The sequence below is a fragment of the Oryzias latipes genome, chromosome 24 (assembly GCF_053564925.1).
Source record: "Oryzias latipes strain Hd-rR chromosome 24, Olatipes_Hd-rR_3.1".
In the NCBI taxonomy this organism is placed as follows: domain Eukaryota; kingdom Metazoa; phylum Chordata; class Actinopteri; order Beloniformes; family Adrianichthyidae; genus Oryzias; species Oryzias latipes.
The window spans coordinates 2,694,222-2,717,683 of record NC_136260.1 but is presented as its reverse complement, the minus strand read 5'-3'; the positions used below and the strand labels follow the sequence as shown (position 1 = coordinate 2,717,683).

General features: G+C 44.2%; 2 protein-coding genes across 4 annotated transcripts in view; one reads left to right on the top strand and one right to left on the bottom strand.

Annotated features, from left to right (window-relative positions):
* Nucleotides 1-13,190, top strand: part of cnksr3 (cnksr family member 3) — a 30,442-nt gene extending 17,252 nt beyond the window's left edge. For all 3 annotated transcript variants that reach the window (XM_023952934.2, XM_023952935.2, XM_078943110.1), the window contains exons 3-13: nucleotides 1,449-1,651; nucleotides 2,094-2,181; nucleotides 3,993-4,034; nucleotides 5,631-5,750; nucleotides 5,952-6,011; nucleotides 6,192-6,260; nucleotides 6,425-6,574; nucleotides 7,850-7,917; nucleotides 8,010-8,179; nucleotides 9,405-9,491; nucleotides 12,216-13,190. In XM_023952934.2, the coding sequence (XP_023808702.1) occupies nucleotides 1,449-1,651; nucleotides 2,094-2,181; nucleotides 3,993-4,034; nucleotides 5,631-5,750; nucleotides 5,952-6,011; nucleotides 6,192-6,260; nucleotides 6,425-6,574; nucleotides 7,850-7,917; nucleotides 8,010-8,179; nucleotides 9,405-9,491; nucleotides 12,216-12,523 (1,365 nt within the window). In that variant the 3' untranslated portion in view covers nucleotides 12,524-13,190. The remainder of the gene's footprint in view (nucleotides 1-1,448; nucleotides 1,652-2,093; nucleotides 2,182-3,992; nucleotides 4,035-5,630; nucleotides 5,751-5,951; nucleotides 6,012-6,191; nucleotides 6,261-6,424; nucleotides 6,575-7,849; nucleotides 7,918-8,009; nucleotides 8,180-9,404; nucleotides 9,492-12,215) is intronic.
* Nucleotides 13,191-16,228: 3,038 nt separating this feature from the next.
* LOC101165782 (tripartite motif-containing protein 16) lies at nucleotides 16,229-21,978 on the bottom strand. The gene is made up of 3 exons (XM_011492093.4): nucleotides 21,845-21,978; nucleotides 21,648-21,759; nucleotides 16,229-18,761 (listed from the first exon to the last, which is right to left on the bottom strand). Exon 3 carries the CDS (start codon nucleotides 18,621-18,623, stop codon nucleotides 16,971-16,973), a length of 1,653 nt encoding a protein of 550 aa, XP_011490395.1. The 5' UTR covers nucleotides 18,624-18,761; nucleotides 21,648-21,759; nucleotides 21,845-21,978; the 3' UTR covers nucleotides 16,229-16,970.
* Nucleotides 21,979-23,462: the final 1,484 nt, after the last annotated feature.

The window sequence follows — 23,462 nt, the reverse complement described above, 5'->3', positions numbered from 1 at the left end:
GAATTTGGCTAAACAATTTCACCTTGTAAATCTGGATTTTTTTAGATACTTGCAAATAAGAAATTACCATAAGATTGAAATACAAAGTGGCTCTTCTGGGGATGAGGGTGGGATCATTCAGACAATAATAAAGGCATATACAGACAGCAATTCTAAAGTGATTAGTACGCTATATAAATCTCTAATGGAGTATGACAAAAACACAACTGTAAAAGTTAAATGTAACTGGGAAAAAGAATTTAACATACAGATAACTGAGCATGATTGGTTGGACATGTGGAGACACCACCATACCACCACTGGATCACGAACATGGAGAGAGTTTGCCTGGAAGAACCTTATAAGATTTTTTATAACACCGAAACTGAAGAACAAACAGTTAAAAACAAATCAGAGCTGTTGGCGTGGATGTGGAGAAGTGAATGTTGGCCATTCTCATGTATTTTGGAAATGTTCGAATGTAACAGGTTTTTGGAAGATGGTGTGTGATACAACAAGCAAAGTGCTGGGATATACAATTCCTCTGCAACCAGAACTGTTCTATTTGTATATGTTCTCAGGAAATTCTGTCCACCAAAGTGACAAATACTTATTTAAAGTTATGTCACTAGCCGCTAAAAAATCATTGACCAGGAACTGGGGCACTACGTCGATCCCATCAAAGGAACAATGGACTTCAACCATTAACAACATCTACTCAACGGAAAAAATAACATACAGGCTGAGACTGCAAGAGGCACAGTTGCACCGAAAATGGGAAAAATGGACACTTTACAACAAATAGACACAAGAAGCACCTAGATTTGACTCTTGTTTTTGATTGTGGTTGTGGTTTGTATTTTGTTTACATGTAACAAAAATTAATAAAAATAAAGTAATAAAAAAAGAAATTAATTTTATTTGCGATCCATTGGCCTCAGTGAAAGAACGTGTAATAATAAATGATTGCTGCTACCATGTTGGTTGAGGCATGTTTTCCAATTGAGTGAAAAAACAAAAACAAAGCTGTTTTTTTGGCTTTATGTTACTGGTCCGGCCCACTTGGGATCAGACAGGGTTGAATGTGACCCCGAATCAAAATGAGTTTGACATCCATAACATTTTTCAGCAAAGCAGACGTTTGTGTGTGTGTGTCTGTGTGTGTGTGTCTGTACATGCCCCCACCCCCCAGAGATAAGTGATCATGAAGAATTTTAGCAGAAAGGTTCTTCCTTTACGGGATCAAATCTGCCTGTTGAACTCCAACAGTGTTGCTTGTGATGGTGGGAGGCAGTCTTACCTGTGGGGTCAGGTCAGGTAAGGGGAGGGGCTTCCTCACAGCTCAGTCAGGTGACACATGGACTGTTGGCTAGCTGCAGATGTTTCTGAGAATGACAACGCTTCCAGGATTTGACCTGCCCCCGCTGTGCTGCGTTCACTGACTGTTTGTCACTGTTCATTGAAAACAGAGCTGTGGTGTGGAGTTGGACAACCTGAAGACTCTGGTGGGGACGATGAGGACAGCACATCAGAACCTGATCAGCGCCGTGTCACAGCGCAGGAGGAATCCTGCCTACCAACACAAAAACTCCCATCAGCCCTCCAGTCCGTTCCTCACTGCTGTGATGCAGTTGATCGGAGCTGCCAAGAAGCTGCTGGCGTGGCTGGACAGGTAAATCACCTACACGAGTCTGTCTCTACAAGTGCTGAGCATTGGACAGTTCTGTGTGTTGGAGGACCCAGACACTCCTCCTTTAAGGAAAGCCTGCAGGGGTAAAAACACGAAAAGAAGAAATTCAGCCTACAGCCACAAGGAGTCCAAGTTTAACAGCCTTTTAAACGAGTCCTAGTCAAAGGTCAGCTGAAGGAGCTTTTGAATTAAATGTTGAACTTTTGTTTTTGTTTCTGAAATCTTTACCATCCTGTGCTGCAAGCGTCCTTTAAAGCAGGGAATACAGTACGTTAATGTACGCAAGGAAGGATGTGGCAGAACAGGCAGTGAAACCTGAAGTGGGACTCTGCTGTTTACCCTGCAGCATTGAGAGGCAGACAGCCTCACCTGAAGCTCTGATTCACAGACTCCTTTTTCCCGTCTTCTCTGTTTTCCTGTCCAGGAGTCCTCTGACCAGCCCCAAGGACTTCACTTCCATCAAGAGCAGAATCATCCAGCTGTGCCTGGAGCTCACCTCCACCGTCCAGAAGGTTAGTGAGGCACACATGTGGTTTGTGTGAGAGCCTGATCCCTGGACGGGACCTCCTGAGCAGAAAACCCTGCTTTGGTTTGACATTATGTTCAAGTGTTCGTCAAAAAACAGAAATGAGCAAAGCCAGACAGAATAATACCACACATCCAAATTTACAAGAGCTAAAGTACATCCATACATGTACTCAAAATATCCGTATGAACCGTTTACAACAAGCAGATTCAGTGAAACGGCTTCCTCAGCTTTGTGCTTTTTAAAAGTAATTCTGGAATCTATAGGATTCTATTTACATTTGGTCATAGCGGATCATTAACACTTTGGTTTGAAATGATTTGATAGTGAAACATCTCACACTGGAGTCCATTGTGTCAGCTGAACAAATTCATCTCCACTCAGTCACCAGTCCACTGTTTGCACTGTTTACTTTGCACTACTTATTCTATTTATTGCTCTGACCATTGTGTCTTTTTTTAATTTTACGTAAGTGTTTTATGTTGCACATTAGCACTGCAGCAAATTCCAATTCTGTGAAACGGCTCTGTTCACTGAAAATGGCAATAAACATTCCTTGAATCCTGAATCCTTTAAACAATACAACTACATTCTTTATTTAAAATGGCTTTAAGAAAAAAGAAAAAAGCTTCTTTAAGATTTAGTAAAAGCTACAAAATAACAGATAAATATCTTTCTGATAAAGTACATGACCCAGTTGAGCCAAATGTTTATCATCACATTGCTGACTCCTGTACTTTGAAACAGCACTGCAGGACCATTGAAATCACAGGTCCTGCAGTTCCAGTAGAGGTCTGCAGATCATCACGGGTTAAGGCCACATGGCTTCAAATATGTCGAGCATAAAACCTCAGACATTTCTGCAGATACTTTCTTTTCCTACAGTGACAAAATCCAAGTGTTAAAACCACATATATTTCTTTTGCATTACTGTTTTAAGCAGCTGTTTGATTTTATTTTGCCTTGAATTTTTTGGATGTTTTTGTCCACAGCATTGTTTTTCTGCAGCTGCATGTTTTTATACAGCTGGACACTTATATTTGGCTGCATGTTTTTTTAAATGTACCTTTGAACATACAGCTGCATGTTTGCTGCATTGCATCCCTGCATGTTTAGTTCTTGGGCGTCACTCTGCTATGCTGTCATGTAATCATCTGGTCAGCCTGTTTACAGCTTACAGTCTTTCTGCAACCATGAGAGGAATCCTTTGCATCTCTGGGAGGAGTTTGTGGTCTTCTCCTTTTTCATTTCTGTGTTTTGTCTTCATATCATCACTTCACACTAGTTTGTTTGCTTTAATGGTCTGACTGCTGCAGGAACACTTGGTCAAAGGGCAGAGGTCCATTTGAAACACTGAGACATCCAGATGGAGTTGGTTCCTCAAACATGGGACTTAGCTTCTGAAAGTGGTCTGTGTTGTCCAGATCGGTTTCTTTGATAGTCTTTTTTTATGCCCATTTTCATTGTATGAGCCAAGGGAGGGGAGGGGGCAAAGGGGCAGGTTGGTTATAATGTTTGTCAAGTCTTGTGTTTTAATTGTAAAAGGCTTCTTAAAAGCACTTTAAAAAAATAAATGTTTATTATTAATATTAATAAACTGGCCCAATTTTCCAGAAATACAGCTGTATTTCTTTCTGTTGTCTAATGATCTTTTCATGTTTGTTTAGACAAACAACTTCCTCTTAGTCTGACATTTTTTGTGTGTTAACAACAAAACGTGAAGACGCCGCCTGAGGTCATGGAATGATTGTGAATGTTGTGACTCCAGTGTGTGTCTTCATTGTGTCTTCATCACAGGACTGCACTGTTTATGACATGGAGGAGAAGATTCTGGAAGTGGTGAGTCTATGAGGAGGTGTTCCCTTCACACCATGACCCTCTCTGTCCACGAGTGCATGATTTGGTGTGTGTTTGTGTTTCTGTGTCTGTGTGAACAGGTGAATTTGTTGAGCTCAGCAGCATCCACTTCCTGTCTTGGATAACTTCCTGTTGGTGGCTGTTGTTTCCAGAGGACTGAATGGGAGGAAGTTTGCTAGCTCTCTTTCCTCAGTGGCTCCAAAAAGCTTTTGCTTGCGTTTTACCGCAGCAGTCGGTCTTTGTTTGCTAAGATTTCCATCAACTTGAGTCCAGACAAACTATCTGAGAATGACTTCAGCCTTGGTTTTCTGATGCTTGAGGAGTTTCATGTCATGGCGGGAAGCTGAGGAATGTGTAAATCTGTGCTGTGTGACCTCGAACATCTTTGGACGCATGTACCGAGGGAAGCTGGCTCCTCCCCCTGCGTCCTGTCTCTGCTATCACCATGCAACACGGGACCTCTCATTGTGTTTACTGGGAAAGCTCTGCATGAATACTGGAACATAAAAGATGTAAAGAGCTGTTTTCTGCTTCTTCTGCTTCTGGAAATGCAACAACGCTGATCTTCATAAAGTCCTCAGATCATTTCCCCTGGTTTTTCTCCTGACTTGTCAGAAAAAGACACATTCAGGCTCTGCTGATGGCCGCTGTCAGAGTAGAGGAGGACAGACTGAGGTTGAATAAGGATGAAGCTGTTGAAAAGTTAAGGAAAGGGAGTTTTAAAGGTTATTCATCCTTAAGATCCATCGTTACCACTTTTCTAGGGTTCTGTTCCTGGAAGCAGGTTTTGCCCAAAAGCTGCTGATTTTCAGTTGCAGGGTTGGTTCAGTCAATTCTACCTCGATGAACTCTCAGACACGCTATAGGAGAGGATTCTCCATGACAAAAGGGGTTGGCATTTTTGAAATCCATTTTTCCCATTGAAGACAGAAAAAAGAGGTCAGAAGAATGCATCTTTGGTCTGTAAGGTTCATGTTTTTCAGATTCATGTCGGACATGACATGAAACCTTCAACCTCCATGTGTTACCGTGGTAACAAACCCCTAGTTTTAACTTGGCCCTAAAAGTAAGTTGTTTGGTCTGTTATTTTTTGGGAGCCATTATTAGAAGATCGGCATGTTAGAAGTCGTCTCCAAAACTGTTGCTGCTAGCGGGCAACACACCAGGAAGATTTGCCCCCCCCTCAGGTTGTCTTCTACAGGTTTGAGCATCATTAGGAGGAACCAGGTGATCATGGTTTAGCATGCTCCTTGCCTCCTTTTCCATATATGAACTCTTCATCAACGCAATCAAAGTTGCATTTCTTCAAACTTTAGGCATCCACTTCACCAAACGCTACGTGTGCTGCCTAGATCCCAGTTTCTGAAACTATTTCCCTCATTTTAGAGTTGGAACCCCACTTCTAGAACATTCCTGAGCAAATGTGAAGGGACCAGTATATCAGCAGTCTCTCTGTTGGTGTTTCCAAAGCCTTTCCTGCTTCCCAGCAGCTCTGGGCAATAAAAAAGCAGGAAAAAAACAAACAGATGTTCCTCAAGAAGGAAATTGGAAGTTTTGTTCCCTTTATTTCCATTTCAGTCACAAGCTCTTAACAGCGTCTGTGAGAAGACGGTCCAGGTGACCTCTGACCCCTCTAAAGGAGAAGTGTCCCTATTGGAAGAGGTGCTCATCACTGACATCAAGCCTGGGGAGGGACTGGTAAGTTCAACACCAAAACTGTACAGAACAAAATGACTAATATAATTAGTAGATGATGACATCTGTGCTGTCTGCCTCTAATGATGACGGTCCCACTGAGGGACGGCAGTTATAACTGGCTTGAGGTTTAAACCCAGAAACTCCTTCTGTCAGAAAATATAATAGGAAGAACGAACAAGATATTTATTTTTCATCATTCAGGGGATTTACATCAAATCCACGTATGACGGGCACCACGTTATCACGGGAACCACGGAGAACGTAAGTGCAGCACTGCTGCTCCATCTGTCTGCTGCTCTGTCTGCTCGTCTGCTGCTCTGTCCGTCTGTCTGCTGCTCCGTCCGTCTGCAGTTCCATCTGTCCGTCTGTCTGCTTGTGTTTTTCCTGTTTATCAGTGTTTTTGCAAACACTGCTGTAAGGTTCTTTTCTCTATCTGCCAAGTCTCCCGCAGATCAAACTCAGAGAATACATGCTGGAGATGAAGTCATCCAGATCAACAGACAGACTGTGGTGAGTTTAGAGTTTCTCTCATCTCATTTCTGATGTTTTTAAATCTCCATCAAAGGGGCACTAAGCCTTCAGTGTTCTTTCTGGAGCAGTGTTCATTTCCAGAGCTACACACTTCTGATGATGATTCCCATCAGAGATGTTTTGTTGGTCTGTGTTTGGTGCAGGTGGGCTGGCAGCTGAAGCATTTAGTTAAAACCTTCAGGACAGACTCTTCAAGTTTAGTGCTGGTATTGAAGAAAAGGCCGCCTGGGACGTCCAGCAGATTTGCACCTGCTCCTCTAAGAAACCTGCGGTGGAGACCTTTGCTTGTTCAGGTGGGCTGCTCTGAGGGTCTCTGGTATGCAGTGGCGCTCTTGCTGCTGTACTCCATGATCACTGTTGCTGTCCAATCATCTGGAAGAACCTTTTCATCTCCTGAAGTCTGTTTCAGCTCTTCTCTCTTCCATCATTTAACTCTCTGCCCGCCCCTTGTCCTCTTCATCGTCCTCATTCCATCATCCTATGTTGTCTGTCTACACTCTCCCCCAGCCACCACTTTTCCGTCACTCATCTTCTGCAGAAGATGTAATCAACATGCTCCTCCCTCCGCTCTTCTGTTTAACCTGATGCTCCTCTCTTTTCTGGAACAAAGGCTTCACTGTTGACCAACTGTCTAGTTTTCCCGTTAGAGTTCCTCAATCCAAAGTTCTTCCTCTTAGTCTTCCTCTCCCGTCCTTTTATTTTCTGTCTGTCTACAAACACGTCTTTCTTCTCTCCTTTTTCCACCTACAGTAGTCCAAGTTCCACCCTTTAGGTCAACAGCACCAGTGGGTTTGGTGTGAACCCGGATTCCAGTTGATCCGGTGTGACGGTTCTGTTTGGGATCCTCATGAATCATTGGGCTTTCTGTCAGATTCCCTTATTGACCCAACACTGTGCAGCTGTCTGGACTTTGGACATAAATCCCTGGAATGGGCCCCTTTGCAGTCACACTGAATATTGAGTAAAAACGTATAAGAGTATTTTTAAAGACCCTTTTATTTGTTCATTTCGTTTCGTTTCTGCTTAAGTGCTGTTGGTGTTTAACCGTCTGTCTGCACAGGAAGAGTCTGCAAAGATGGACGTTAATGACCCGATAATAATCTGCAGCTGCACTTTATCAGACAGGTCTGGAGTGCAGCAATTCAGAGCCTCTGCTAAGATGACACAGCCTTCCCACTTCCTGTTAGGATCAAATATGGTGGCAGGCTCTTTCAGATGCTATTCAGTCCTTTTTTATGGGCAGAGCTCTGAACATCTGACAACAGCATTGATGGAGCTCTGGAGCTGATGCCAGTTCATCATGTGACCATTGTCTCTTCACCGTCTGTGCTGACAGAGCAACAGGAAGTGTGTCATCTCTAATCCAACATGTGAGGTCAGCCTCCTCTCACCTGTTCACCCCAGAGGCTGTCCTGGAACTGGATCTGCATCCCATAACTGTCTGAAATGTTCAAAGTTGATTTAACTTCAGCTGCAGAAAATGAAAAGCTCCTCACTGGGAGTTTAACATCAGGTGTTTGATGCTGAAGGCATGGCTCCTGATTCTGATGGCTGATTCCTCCATGCAGACCTCTCAGGGAGCTGCAGGTTTCCACAGCTGTGCACTGCCTGAACCCACAGACCCCCCAGGGAAGACGTACGTCCCCTCGTTTGTATCTAGTGGACATATCTCTCTTAATCCCTGAGCTCAGCTCATAACTCTTCTGCTAACCTCCATTCTGTCTGCAGAGACAGAGAAGCTGAAGTGTCCGCTGCAGCGACGGTCCGGCCCTCAGACTGGAGCTCACACCCTGAAGGGCCCAAACACTTGAGCGTTACTGGAGATACTAGGATGCATGCAGGCCCTGAGCTCCAGCGGCCGGTCTCCATCCCCCTCAGGCAGCGCTCCTCCGCCCTCAGTGAGTCCAAACACATCCGGGTTCAGCTCAGACCTTCTGGTTAGAATGAGGCGTAGTTTCAGTTCACCAGGATCATCAGAAGAGGAGCAGGTAGAAACCTCGATGACATCTGTGCACCAAACACTGCAGGGACCTTTAGGACTGTGATGAGTATCCAAATACTCAGATATTCGGGATCTGCTCCCAAAAATTCACCTACAAATATTCGCCACATCTAAGATTGCTGATTCACAATTTTTATAAATATCTAGTAGAGCGCAGCAAAAATATAATTTGGGAAAAATGTATTTTTTGCTCTGAAATACAGAAGAATGTTGGATTTTAGGTTTCTAAAAGTGAAATTAAGCTGAATCTGCAGCGCTACTTCCCCCAGAGGTTGACAAACCTTCAAGATAAAGTGTTGGTGAAGCTTCCTGAAGCTTCCTTTACTGACATAAGTTCTGAAAAATGAATTTGCTTGAAACAGCGGCGCTGCAGCTCCAGTGTTGACATTCTTTAGTAACTCTTCAACAGATGACGCAGTGAACGGAATCGCAGCGGAGGCCTTTGCACCAGTGTGAAATGTTTTAGAACGACGAGTGTTGCAGAACTTTGAAGATTGAAAAACTGTGGAGAAAATTTTCAGCATTTGTTGTTAAGTGATGTGAAACAATAGTGATGTTGGTTTTGTTTACGGCTGAACTCAACCAGAAAGTTGACCAAAAACCGTGTTTAAAGGAACAGACACATTCAAATCTGACCTCCTGTTCTAAATAAAGGTATAAATGATCTAATACACATTTTATTTCGCACAAGGAAAAGCAACTGTCCAGATATATTAAAAAGTAAGAATTGTGGTTCAATCTGGGAATCGTTGAGCTTGATTCGTCAATCAAACGGATCACCAGTAACGATCCACAGCCGTGACATTGGAGCCGGACTCACACCCATAAAGCCTGCAGTTAAAGGATAAAGATTTCCAGCTTGTTCTGCATTTTAGACTTTTGCTTTTGCAAAAATTCAAATTGATTGCAAGTATTGAAAATATTTCCATCAGTTTGGGACTGAGCTTCTATTATTAAAGTGGCAGCTTCTTCTAATCACTGCAGCTTTTGCCATCAGTTATCCTCTTGTAGATCAAAAGTTTCTTTGAGACTTTGAAATGTTTTGCAGTTTGTTCTTCAGTAAATGATCTGTCAAGAAATGCAGTTTCTGCTTTGGAAGCTTCTCTGCTGATTGGTTGCAGGTAGGCCTCGACCCGTCTCCATGCCCGTGGAGTCGGTCTTGGGAGTGTCGGACTTCCCACTCAGGCCTGGAGCTCATGGAAGGAAAGGTAAGCTCTGCAGCAGGCTGCACAAACATCATACGGGGGGCAGAAGGATTCAGTCAGCCACCAATAGTGCAAGTTCTCCCACTGAACAATCAGACGATGGGATTTCCTGGATCATTTTGTCTCACTTTGTCTCTCATACTTGAGGTTTACCTATGATGGAAATGTCAGGCCTCTCTCATCTCTTACAGTGGGAAAACTCGAAGAACTGATGGCTGACTGAATACTTTTTTGCAACACAATATGCTTCTGAGTTTGTGGTCCATTAGAGCAGTGTTTTTCAACCAGTGTGCCGTTGGAGATTTCCCATTTTCACTGATCTAAAAACATTTCCCATCTCCAGGATATCAGCTGTATTCATCCAAACAGGCCCTGAAAAAACACTGAGTAGTTAGGAATATAAAAGATCATAAAATACTTTTTTCTTTGTGTTTATTTGATTTTATTGAAGACATTTTGATAAGAATGATGGTACCGTGATTTAGCCACAGCTTCAGCTGTTTTTTTTGGAAAAGTCCCGCCCCTTTAACTGTCTCCACCAATCATTCTTGGAGGCTTAATCACATGTCATCACTCTGACCAATCAGAAGTGGTTAAAGTCTTCACTTCCTTGTTCTGATTCTGCTCATAAAGTCTCTCAGTTCTAACAAACATACCATCTAAAGCTCGTCTTTAGCGGTGTAGCTTTCCACAGAATCCGGTGTCAGACCGTGGAACAAGTGAACAAAACAATGAAGCTCAGAGACGCTAGTCTTTCTGCCATTACTACATCTCCCATGATGCATTGGGTTAGAGTGACAGCGTCTCAGCACACAATGAGTCTTTCTTTGTTAAACGTCTTGAATCCACAACGAACAGACATCAAACAGTTTTTTAATCTTCTAACTTAACTTTTATTACATCTTTTAGAAAAAAACAGCTGCAGCTTCCAACTTTTTCTGCTACAATTATCTCAAAAATGCATGTGAGATCATGGAGGGACTGTGGATCAATACAGACTATGAGTTTCTCCTTTTTTTTTTTTGGATGCTGGTGTGCCGCAGGATTTTTCTCAAGGTTAAAGTGTGCCGTGGCTCAGAAAAGGTTGAAAACACTGAGTGTCTGAGCTGAAAACAGCTGCAGGGGTCCAGTGCATTTGCTCACAGACCAGAAAACAGCAGGAGCTCTAAGTGGGAAAATAGCAATGTTACAATAGAGTTTCAAATACATTTGACTTGTTGTTTGCATCAAATGTGAGCAGTTTATTATATCCTGCAGTACAACATTCTTTATGACTTTAAAATACAAAATCCGTCTGAGTTTTTCTTTCATTTGCTTTAAAGCAGAGAACATAAACATCAATAACAATAAGTTTTTGTCATCAAAATCTGAGTGTAGTTAACTTTTAACCTATGGAAGCGATTCTGTAGCGTAATTAAAAATAAAAGTCAAAACCAGAAATGCTTTTTACGACTCGTAAATTTACGAGTTTATATCTCATAAATTTACGAGAAAAAGTCATCGATTAACGAGGAGAAAACGTCAAAGTTTTCTGTGAAGCTTTATTTCTAGATAGGTTTAAAAAACAAAGAGATTCTGAACCTTTTGGCGACTCAAAATCAGATTCAGTGTCAGTAAAGTGGAGTTTCACATATAAATAAGGAGCTCAGAGACACGTTTGGGTGTAGAAAACCGCTGCTGCCTTTATTCTCCTTTTCATTCACACACCCTGAACTTCATTTGTCACCTTACGTCATGAACCTGTCATCCCAACACCAATGTGGAAGTAAACGGTGTTACGTACACCCCCTCCTCCAGATGAAACGTCCAGTTTCAACATAAAACAATAAAGAGGAATAAAATGCCAAAAAAGTGATCCTCCTCCTCAGACGAAAGCGTCACACAAACGTAGAGATCTGGTCTTTGGTGGAGGAAGAAAGGATTGAAGTGAACAGCTGCCTGCAGGGATACCCGATGACGGCTTCATCGGGCTGAAGAGACCCTGCAAACCAACCATCAATAAATAAAACTTTAATAAATTGTAAATCAAACAAATGAGCTTCCAGACATTTGGAAACCGTAGCTTCAACAGTGATAACAGTAGTATAAACAGTAGTATCCCAACAGTAGCTGGGATAGGCTCCAGCAACCCCACAACACCAGAAGGGATTCAGGTTTGAAAAAGGGATAAATAAATAATTGCACATTTTCTGCTGGTTATTAATATCTTTGTAACAGTTTTTAATTTGCACATTAACAGAAAACTGTAGAAATCATGTTTATTATGTCTTTAACGGTTCTGAAATCTGAATTAAAAACACACTGAAAGCATAAAATCTCCCACTCTGGCCATATGAAGTGAATTCAACCGTCTAATAGTAATGAAGGGTTAACATAATGTATGCCATGCGCTGTCTGAACTAAAATGAATCAAAAACTAGAACCAGAATAAAATCCTCTCATGGAATAGTCGATGTCCTCTTGCATACGCAGGAACTGGACCTTGTCGGGGTTCTAACGCAGAATTGAACTACAGCAGAACTTTCAGCAACATAATGGATCCATCTGCCCTTTAAAGCTTTGGTCTCCTTAAAAATTGTTGAGGTGTGTTTAGGAAGGCAACAGAAAGAGGGAGAGCAGCAGCGCCCCCTCCTGACTCCTTACAGGGACTGCAGGAGGGTGGCAGACCTCGTTTCTGCCGTCGCACGTTCACAGAGTAACGTGGAGCTGCTGTCTGCTCCTCAACAGGAAGAGCGGTTCTGCACAGATGTCTGAGCAACGAACGGATCGGCACTGTGGAGGAAGAGGAGCCCTGCTTCCCCCTGCCGTACCGGGGGCACCCCTCTGTGCGCGGCGTCGACCACATCAGAGGCAGCCGCTGCTTCATCGACGCCGACCTTCACAACAGCACCACCATGCCTTACCAGGAGGCTGCGGCCCAGAAGCCCTCCTCCTCCTCCTCGTCTTCCTCCTCCGCTCCTCCTCAGGCCCCCACCAAACAGAGCAAGTCTCTGCTGGGCGGATTGCTGGCTCGCTTCCGGCTCCTCAGCCACTGACACCCCCCACCCCCCACCCCAGAGGAGCCTTCATACTTTGGGGCTGTTGCAGGTTGAACTCATGATTAGAACATCAGCTGCCTGACCCCCCACCCCCACACGGACAAAGCAGGGACAGAATCTTTCAGGTGGAGGTTTTTAAAGCCAAAGCTGACCTTCAGGACGTTTTCCCCTCTCAGCCTGAGGCCAGCCTTCCTCCTCCTGCTCCTCCTCCTCAGACCTGTCAGTCACATCCTTAGATGGTTGGGACATTTTTTTACGTTACACATGCTGTAAATGACTGGCCTTGAGGGACTTTAGGCCACTTGTCTTCATTTCTGTCATTTTGGTGACTTCTGTGGTTTTGAGGAAAAATATAACAGAAATGAAACGGCTGGAGAGTCGGTCCGTGTCCAGCCTGTGCAGAAGCTGGTGGTTTGACGGTTCTAGCTCTGTGTTCTGGACGATGAGCAGTGCTAGAGGTTTCTACACTGTTCCTCCTCAGGACCCTCCTCTGGAACTTTGACCATTCACTGCTGCAGCCTTTCTTATATCCGTTTATTTTTTATGTTTTATTGTTCTAATAAGGAGGAGTTCATCCTTCTTCCAGAATGTGTGAATCATCATAAAGCCATGTGTTTTTTCCAGGCCACTTCACTTCTTTCATATTTAATAAATGGAAACAAAATGTTGTTGTTCTTTGAAAGATGTCTTCACATGTGAGGCAGTGAAGTTCTGTGCAGATGAAGGTCTGAGCTGTGGAACAGCTTCAACGTTCAAAGCTTCAAACACTAAAGAATCTTGACATGAATGCTCAGGAGATCAAGAAACATCTCTCTTTTCCAGACACTCAAAGCGCTTACAGTGTGTCCGTTATTCATCAAGTCTTCTTTCAGATTTGGTGATGGTAGAGGCGTGGCTGCCAGTTCACGCCTACGGACCCTCTGACCCTCACCGGGACACTCATGCACTTTCATGCTGGTAGGCAGTAGCGTTAAGGGTCTTGCTCAAGGGACACCCTCACTGAATTCAGTTGCTTGTTCATCCCCCCACCACCCCCGGTAATCAAACCCTGGTTTCCTGTCAGTCCTTCACCGTACCAACCGAGCTACCCAGCCGCTTTTAGTGAGACAATACTATACGGCTACCACACAGCAGTCCATAGTCCAAGTCCATAGATGGACCAAGAAGTCACAGACGTTAGTCCTCAGTCTCTTTCAGTAAACAGGACCGTCCAGGCAGCTTTCTGGGAACCAATCCTACTCTATCAGGAAAAACATTCCACATCCTTTTGAAAAGGAGATTCAGGTGCTGACGTTATTCTCCTTTGGACTTGTGGTCAGACTTTATTTTTTTCTTTTTTTTAAGTTTTAGATGAAGGAAATCCTCTTTTAGTTTTACAAATAAAAAGTCAACCTAACTTCAGCCACCCAGACCAGGACCTGAAGGTTGAGCGTGGTAAACATGAATTGTCCTGCTTCATCCACTGTTGGGAATTTTGAAGAGGCCTAGCACTTGAAGGCACCACCCAAGAGATACAGGCTGAGCTGTGACGCCTGGCTCATGGTCCAGCCAGAGAACTCAGGGATCACTCTCTCTGGACCACAAGGCCCGGGAAGCCAACACCCAAGAAACACAGCCACCGAGGGCCCAGTTCCCCCACGAGGGACAGAATATGATAATAATCGATACTTTATTTATCCCACAATGGGGAAATTCTTCTCTGCATTTGACCCATCCTCTGGGGGAGCGGTGAGCTGCAGCCGAACCGCGCTGGGGAGGCAGAAGAGTTCAGGGGCCTGCCCAAGGGCCTTCACTGGGTGATGTTGGTACCGTTGTTCATTCCCCTCCAGGAATCGAACCCTGGTAGTCTCTCACCTTGCCAACCGAGCTACCCAGCCGCTAATATCACTGACATCGTGTAACGGGTTTGTGCAGGAGTGTAATGTGTCGTGGGGTAAGGAATGTGTATAATAAAAGGAGTGAAGCTGGTGGGTAGGGCACTGAGGACACCTCATGTTTGCTGCCAGTGATGTCCAGGCAAAGGAAGAGGAAGAGGAGCGATTTAGGGAAGCTTCCAGACCCCCCCCCCATTGTCTGAAACAGACATCAACCAGCCCCCCAGAGGCGAGACCCTTTCTGAAACAGCTGTAAAGTCGGTCAGTGTCAAGTCTTTGCAGAAGCTGTTGGTACCTCATGGTTCTAGCTGCTCTGTGTTCTGGACGACGTGCAGTTCTAGAGGTTTCTAGGCTGTTCCTCCTCAGGACTCTCCTCTGGAACTTTTCCCCTTTGAGCATCATGTTTTGTTTTGTTTTTTCTCTGTAATCGAGGCTAAGCTGACAGTGTGGAAGAAACCGACAAAGGCAGAAATGAAAATGTGTGACCGAGGTGGAGACATCGTTTTATGATGGAGGTGATTTCATCTCTTTGTGATGAATTGTGTTACCTTCTAGTTATGCCTCACGTTTTTTTTAGTTAAATTGTAGAGCTGCGAAGAAAACCATGGTAATCAGAACCTAGGAAGTCAATCATCCAAGTACCAACAGCTTCATATGATTCACAGGGCTTCATGAGGTTCACAGAGCTTCATATGATTCACTGGGCTTCATGCGGTTCACAAGGCTTCATGTGGTTCACAAGGCTTCATGTGGTTCACAAGGCTTCATGTGATTTACAGGGCTTCATGTGTTTCACAGGGCTTCATATGATATACAGGGCTTCATGTGTTTCACAGACTGGGGGACTGAAAGACTGCTCTGAACCGGAGAACGAGTTTCAGCGTTAAACCACGGTGCTACTCGGTTTTGTCTGACAAACTTAGGTTTCAGGGGGGCAACAACATGGAGTGTACTCCTGAGGGCTTGTAAGGTATCATTAACAAAGTGGTCATTTATACTAGGACTGATACTATGGGAGCTGGTCTCAGAGTATTTTCTCAGAATATCACTAAGTACTGGCTGTACTGTGTTTAAACTCAGACACAGAACGGTCAGTTAAGGTTCTTCTAAGCTGTTTCTTATTCGCTGGGGTGGTAGCATGTTCTAATGTAAACTGGAAGGTAATCATAGAGTGATCAGAAATGATGGGGTTAAGAGGAAGGACACTCAGCTGGCTGATCTCTATACCATGGGTTAGAACAAGATCCAGGGTGTGCTTATGACAGTGAGTGGGTTCATTCACACTTTGGGTGAAACCAACATCGTCTAATAAAGCTGCAAAAGCCTTTCCTAGGCAGTCACAGGGGTCATCAACGTGAATATTAAAATCCCCTAATATTATAGTTTGATCAGAATCTGAAATAGTAGTCTGTAGGAAGCCGGAAAACTCAGTTAAAAATTCTGAATATGGGCCGGGGGGGCGATAAATAATTATGAATAAAACGGGTTTTTGAGTCTTCCTGTTTGGGTGATTTATGGACAATATTGAATGCTGACTACCATAAACATTTTCAGATCATTGACATTTCCAGAAGTTTCTGTTATTACTTATAGAATGTGATTCTTGAAAGACAAAAAAGTCTGTTTTCAATTGTTTAGCGAATAGAAACAGCGCTCTACATTTTATGGTATTTCTTAATCCCCTGAGATTTAAAGAACCTAAAGATAAAGACATGATTTAAAATAAAAAGGAAAGACAGAAATAAATCTGAGTAAATAGGAGTGTGTTGTTACTTTCAACCTTAGCACCAAATTTGACATAGAACAGGAAAAAATATTTTAAATAACCTTTACGCCACATTTAAGGATTTAATCATAATATATTAGAAAAAAAGAGCATCTGTCACACAATAAAGACTTCACTTTTAGCTGCCAACCTTTTATAACCTCTCAATGTAATTGACTGTGAACACAGCTTCATGAAATAAATGGCTGAACAAGTGAGATCAGAGCAAAATGTGTTTTCCTGGAGACTTGAGCAGCAAAAAGCAGCTCTGGATGCAGGTCTATTTCTGTGGGTCTGAGTTACCCCCACTTTTCTTCATCACATTTCACTCCAACTCTGGAATGAAGACCAAAGAATCAGGAGAGAGACGTGAAAACACAAATCTACAATCCAAAGTTGTCAAATGAAGCAGAAAGAACACAAAGTTGTAAATGTTCTTCTTTCCACAAACAATCTTCTCCTTCAGCTTCTTCTGTTGGCGTTTCTGTGGAGAACTAACCAGAGAAAGTCTGGGATGGTGACCTCACTGATTCGGTTTGGGTTGCAGCTTCCTTCAGTTCCCATGACAACACAAAAACATTGGAATCCCAACGTTCAAGGAAAACAACAAGAACACAGATTGGACTCCCAAAAGTTTGACATTCATGTTCCAAAATGTCTCCAATCCACATTCTAGAGAGTTTCATTTCTCTCCATTTCTGACTCCAAACATTTCTCCACAGAATCTGAACAGTTCAAACGTTTAGTTCTAGATGATCCAAAGCAGAGAAATCACTGAAAACAAACATTTCACTTCTTTCAGGAACTACTTCACTTCACACAACTCTGCTGCGGCTCCATAATAACCCGACCACAGTCCAGCATGGAGCGGCTGAGTGAAAGTGGTCTGGACTCTGTGGAGGAGAGTCATGCTTTCAGAGACGCTGTAGAAGGACAGAACACCTGCTCTGTGATCCAGGTACACTCCTACTCTGGAGGAAACACCACCTGAGATGGAGGTTCCTATGCTGTTGTGGAAAAATGAGAACCTGTCTGGATGACAATATAATGCCCAAGATTTATCATTAAAACCAAATCCACTTTCACTTCCAGATCTGCTGATGTTCTTTTGTGCGACTGCTATATAAACAGAGGTTCCTCTCCACTCCACCTCCCAGTAACAGCGTCCAGTCAGACTCTCTCTGCTCAGAACCTGACCTCGATCAGTAAATCTGTCTGGATGATCAGAAGCAGACTGAGGTGTTTTCATCCGTGTCACCTTTCTGTTCTCTGACAGTGACAGTTGTCTGTGTGCTGTGTTTGGATCCAGTGTGAGTTGACATGAATATCTGAGGAAGTCAGCTCTGCTCTTTGGTTCTGACAGTAAAACGTCCAGATCAGAGACTGTCAGTGAGATGTTTGTCCATTCCTCTCTCAGAATGTCCTGCAGTTTGTCTCTGAGCTCTGACACAGCTGCTGTCACATCCTCAAAGCATGTCAGAGGACGGACATGGATGCTGGCTGAGGGGGTGGACTCACTGAGTGGTGGCAGTGAGGGGTAGTTGAGCAGAAAGTGGCTGTGATCCTCTGTGAGCCAGAGCTGCTTCAGCTCAGCGTCTCTCCTCTTCAGCTCAGCCATGTCCTGCTCCAGCTCCTCCTGAAGACCTTTGACTCGCCTCACTTCAGTTTGCTGCTGGGATCTGATCTGCTGCTCTACATCACGCCTTCTTTTGTGGAGGAGACGGATCATCTTAGTGAAGATCTTCTCACTGTCCTCCACGCTTTGATCAGCAGAGTGATTGATGGCCTCCACCTCCTGTTGAAGCAGCTTCACCTCTTTCTCTCTGTCCTGGATTCTCTGCTGGATTTGTTGCTGACTCTCCTCCAGCTCTCTCTGCTTCTCAGTCCTTTCTGCTGCAGCTGAGACTATTTTATGTCCCTCATGTTCATCCACAGAGCAGAGATAACAGATGCTCTTCTGATCAGTGCGACAGAACATCTTCATCAGCTCATCATGACGGGAGCAGATGTTCTCCTGCAGGTTCTTGGAGGGTTCCACCAGCTTGTGTTTCTTCAATGCAGCTGCTTTCAGATGAGGCTGGAGGTGTTCCTCACAGTAAGAGGCCGGACAGCTCAAGCAGGACTTGATGGCTTTCAGTTTTCTTCCAGTGCAGACGTCACAGACCACATCTTCAGGTCCAGCATAGCAGAGACCAGCAGGAGCAGCTTGGAGTCCGCTCTTCTTCCGCTGCTCCACTAAAGCTGCTAACGTGAAACTTTTCACCAGAACAGGCCTCGGTGTGAAGGTCTTCCTGCACTGAGGACAGCTGGGGACTTTCTCCTCTGTATCCCAGAATCCTTGAAGACACTTCATGCAGTAGCTGTGTCCACAGGGAATAGTCACCGGATCCTTCAGCAGATCCAGACAGATGGAACAGCTGAAGCTTTCTTCATCCACATCTGCTCCTTTCTGCGCCATTTCTCCTCTCAGACACACAGACTCTCTCTGAGAGTTTCACTTTCTCAGAAACTGGATGACTCTGACCTCCAATCAGATGGTTCACTGTGCTCCTTTCTTCTCATTCAGTTGGTGACGCCCATCAAGACAGAGGAGGAGCTGCAGATGAGGAAGAGGAGAACTTTAGAGAAGATGGCTGTTAGCTCAGGATAGAAACCAAAGAACCACATTTGTCAGACGCTCTGCGTCTCATCAGAGACGTGTCATCATCAGCAGGTGGTTCAGATCTATTTATTTCATCCTTTAAATTGCTCTTCTGCAGTCTGGAAAGGCCTGCAGACCATCACCAACTACCACTGACGATCTGTGAACGAGATGTGCGTCAACAGTTCCAGAAGCAGAAGGTCAGGAAGGCTCCAGGACCCGATGGAGTCTCTCCCTCCTGCCTGAAAGTCTGTGCTGACCAGCTAGCTCCCATCTTCACCAGCTCCCTGGAGATGTGTGTGGTACCTGCTTGCCTCAAAGGCTACGTTCACACTGCAGGGCTTAATGCTCAATTCGGATTTTTTGAAAAAATCCGAATTGATGTTCGTCAACTCGTAGTCGAGTATGACCAAAGCAATACTAATAGTACATTGTCTAAGGGGCGGAGGGATGTGTCCGCACATGGCTAATAAGGCCAATACGGGCAAGAAAACCCCTTCCACAGGTTGAACACCAGTGAGAGGGTGTCGTGTTGGTAGGTAGGTCAGCTAGAGCCTTACGTTTTTGGCGTTTTTCCTTGGCTGCGTTGGAACATTTATTTTCTGAGTAGATGGCACCTTTATGAATCAATTCGGATTTTTTGAAAAAATCCGAATTATTTGCTAGACCGTTCACATTTCCAAGTAAATCCGAACTTTTGTGATCTCCACTGTGACCGTGACACGACCCAAACGAGACCCGCATGCGCAGAAGCCAGAAGAATACTCAACGGTAACCGACGTCACTCGTTGTTTGCGGGGCAAACGTTAACAATGGATGTCAACAACAGTGTTGTCAACAGTGGAGCTCTTTTTGTAATATTAAATTTATTTTCACGAAGGAGCAGCACAATTACAATCTTCTCATTTTAAGAAGGCAATGGAGTCGGGATCGTCAGTGCAGTTCGGCAGTGTGGGCGCGCATTCATGTTGTGTGTTACGGAGGACGGTAATAAAAGAAGGTTTCCCCCAGAATAAATGCTATGGACTCTTAATAACCCGTTCTGGAGAATCTAAGGATCAGAACAGGGAGGAGGAGGAGGATCGCCTCGGGTCCCCCGCGCTTCTGAGCACGGTCGGAAAGGGGAGAAGGAAAAAAAGTTATCGCGGGGAAAGGTTCAACACCACGCTCTGCCATTTATCTGGAAATTTTTTTTCAAAAACCGCCCAGTTGCGATAAGAACCCTGGAGTTTGGCCTGAACAGAGCTGTCACCCCAAATATTAATCCAATCGGTGACCTCCCTTCCCAGCTCGCCGTGCCTCTCCCCACCTGTCAGTGGATCACCAGTTTCCTCACCGACAGGAGGCAGCAGGTGAAACTGGGACGATTCACATCCAGCACCCGGATCCTGAACACTGGCGCCCCCCAGGGGTGTGTTCTCTCCCCTCTGCTCTTCGCCCTCTACACCAATGACTGCAGATCAGAGCCCCCCCTGTGAAACTCTTGAAGTTTGCAGATGACACCACAGTCATTGGGCTCATCCGGGACGGTGATGAGACTGCATATAGAGGAGAAGTGGAGCGGCTGGTCCTCTGGAGCCAGAACCACCTGGAGCTGAACCCACTTAAAACAGTGGAGATGACAGTGGACTTCAGGAGGAACCCCTCCACTCCCCCCCCCACTCAGAATTCTCAACAAAAAATGCTAATGAAAATGGTATTTGACATTTCATTTAAAAAAAGTTCTCTGGTAAATGTGTAACAAGATTCGTTTAGAAATGTCTAATTTGACAATTAAAATGGATGAACAGAAATGCCTTTTCATTTTCAAAATGTAACTGCATCAAATGACTAAATGAACATCAATCCTTCATGCTTTTTCATTTCTACTTATTCTGTGTCATAATGAAAATTCAAAGAGGGGATTGCATTTGCATTTTCAGGGGAGGGGGGCGATGACGTCAGTGCTGTCTCCGTATGTCCGGCTGCTAACAGACACATGCTAGGAGCAGTGGAGCTGTGTGCTAGCTCGTGCTAGCTCGTGCTAGCTCGTGCTAGCTCGTGCTAGCTCGTGCTAGCTCGTGCTAGCTCGTGCTAGCTCGTGCTAGCGGACAAGCTCTGTGTCTTCGGACCGGCAGCCGCCTTCGCAAAGCGGAGCCCCGGGATCCGAAGCTCCAGATGACCGAAGGTGGAAATGCTGCTACCCAGATGTGAGAAACTCTAAACCATCATGTGAATTTGTGTTCCCAGTGGTGTCCAGACAAAATAAAGGATGAAGTTTAGGGACCGCAAAGAGTTCGTGCATGTTTGCGTCACCATCGAAAAACTTCTGCTTACCCGGGATGGCTTATACTTTGATTTTGAATCGGAAAAAGGTAAAGTGGACTTAGTGGACATTTGTGAGCCAACGGCAACTTTCTCACGACTGTTTGGTTCAATATTCACAGCTTTGTGAAAGGTACAAGATAAATAAGGTCCCCAAAACCCCCTAAACATGGAGGAAACTTGACGAAACGCGCGGCATTGGTCGTTCAGACCCGAATCTGACAAATCAAATAATAGCCAACAATTTAAATAAGCGCGGTCACGGATTCAAGCTCTTAATACGACAAAAAACTGCAGGCAGAGGACTTGAAGCATGCTATAACATTAAATAAACAATTTTCTAAAAAAAATTAAAACCTTGTGGCTTGTGGTCCTTACTGAAGTTATTCCCACATATTTTATTAACATCCAAGATGCTCATTGCAGAATGTCTGCAGAGTTTGAAGTTCCTCCACGGCTAAAGTTTCTAGCACATGTTAGCCTGATGCTAAGCCGTCTTTCGGGTCCTTCCTTGCAACCAAGAAAAAAATCACTCACCGCACAGATTCAAAAATATTGTCGTCTCTGCTCCCCGTTGTGTTATTTTGTGCACCCTCCTCAGGAAGCCACTAGACACCGGAGGAACGTTCTTGGAGCAGTCGTCTTTGTTCTGTAACAACACACATGGCGTCAACACGGGCTGCGCTCAGATAAAGTCCCAAAACTAAAGACATAAAGTTCAAACTAGCACCAACCTTGAATACAAAGAAACAGCTGGGGACGGCCCGATGGACACGACGCTTCGGCACGCGTCTCACTTTCATGAACAGTGTTTCGGCCAATGAGTTGTATATAAGTCATTGGTTTCGGGGCGTGTGTCAACTAGCACAGATCACGTGGTTGATGACGTATGACGCGCCAAATGCTTCGTTTGGTCGAACCACGCTTCTGATGTAACATGTGTTTTGAACAGTTGGGCGCGCTAAAAATTCGAAATGAATCCCGAACATTTCCCGACCAGTTTCATTCTTTCCCAAAGACTGGAATCAGCGTCAGTTCATTGTGCTTTACCATGGCTTCTAGAAAGAAACGTTCTGTGGCTCAGGATCATTTCAACTCGATTTCTCCTAATAAAACAATACACTATGAACGTTGTATATAAAAAAACAAACTTCAATGACTTTATAATGGCAAGCCAAATTCATGACAGTAGAGATAGCTGAGTGGAACAGTCAGGGGTTTGCATCCAGAGGTCATCAGTTCACGATTAGTTATTCTTTTTTGTGTGTTTATTTTCTCCATGTATGTGTATTTTGCTGTCAAGCATCTCTCACAGAAAACATCGAATGTTGTGTTGTTTTACGTCAGTTTTTTTTCTAATGATCATTACAGCATTTTTTTGTTTTACGTTTTTTCATCATCATTTCCACATTGAAGTGTTACAAGGAGCTTTGTTGAAACATGTCGATATACGTCCAGTCCGCCACCAGATGGCGCAGTTCTGTGTGATTTCAAAGCCCTGAATGGGTGGTTCATTTTTCCGGCACAATTACATGAACCCCAATGAGGCTTCATGGGGCTTCTATTCCCATCCCCACAAAACAGCAAAAAGGGAAGGGGGGGGCATCAATTTATACCCAACTCTGAAGGACCCTATTGGCATAAAACTCAATTTCTAGATTTAAAATAAAAATATTTCTATAATTATACATTACTTTGTGAACCTGTTAATAATCATGACAGTAGTAAAGCACATTTAGAAGATCGTCTCCTGCAGCTTTTCACTGATTTTGCTGTTCTTTTTTGTTTATTGCTGTATCACACCACATTGCCAGATCACACCAAGGATTTTCCACATTGTTGCACGTTTCCTTGTATGATGCTTTCAAATGACTTATAAACATGTTTGACTTTAGTGCAGAGGAGGCTAGACTGTGATATTACTGCCAAACCACCTCCTTTCCCTGAAATCCTGATAGTTAGCCAAGTTTTTTCATAATTCTGCTTGTGAGAACTGCTGTCTGTCACTGTAAAGTTTCTATGACGCGCTCCTTTCATTTGTCTTTCAGCACATAAGCTAAAGCTCGGACCTGCTTGACTTTCCCTGCATGGGTTTTGCACCGGCACTAACCCTAAGGGAGGCTCAGAGGAGCGTTTTACACTGCTGCTCTGCGCCCGGGTCTCGTCTCTGGGTTGTCAGGTTAACAGACTAAGGATAGCAGAAATGTTTCTAGAAAGAAGAGCGGCACCGTCCCGGGTGGGATGGACGCCGTCTCTCCGCATGAGACCGGGCTTCCCCCAAAACGCGCTCCAGTTATCCACAAAACCAGCTTTGAGGATTAAACTACATTTGTTTGAACAGACTGAAATACG

Excerpts from the sequence above, each read along its gene's own strand:
- LOC101165782 (XM_011492093.4), bottom strand. The coding sequence starts at position 18,623 with ATGGCGCAGAAAGGAGCAGATGTGGATGAAGAAAGCTTCAGCTGTTCC.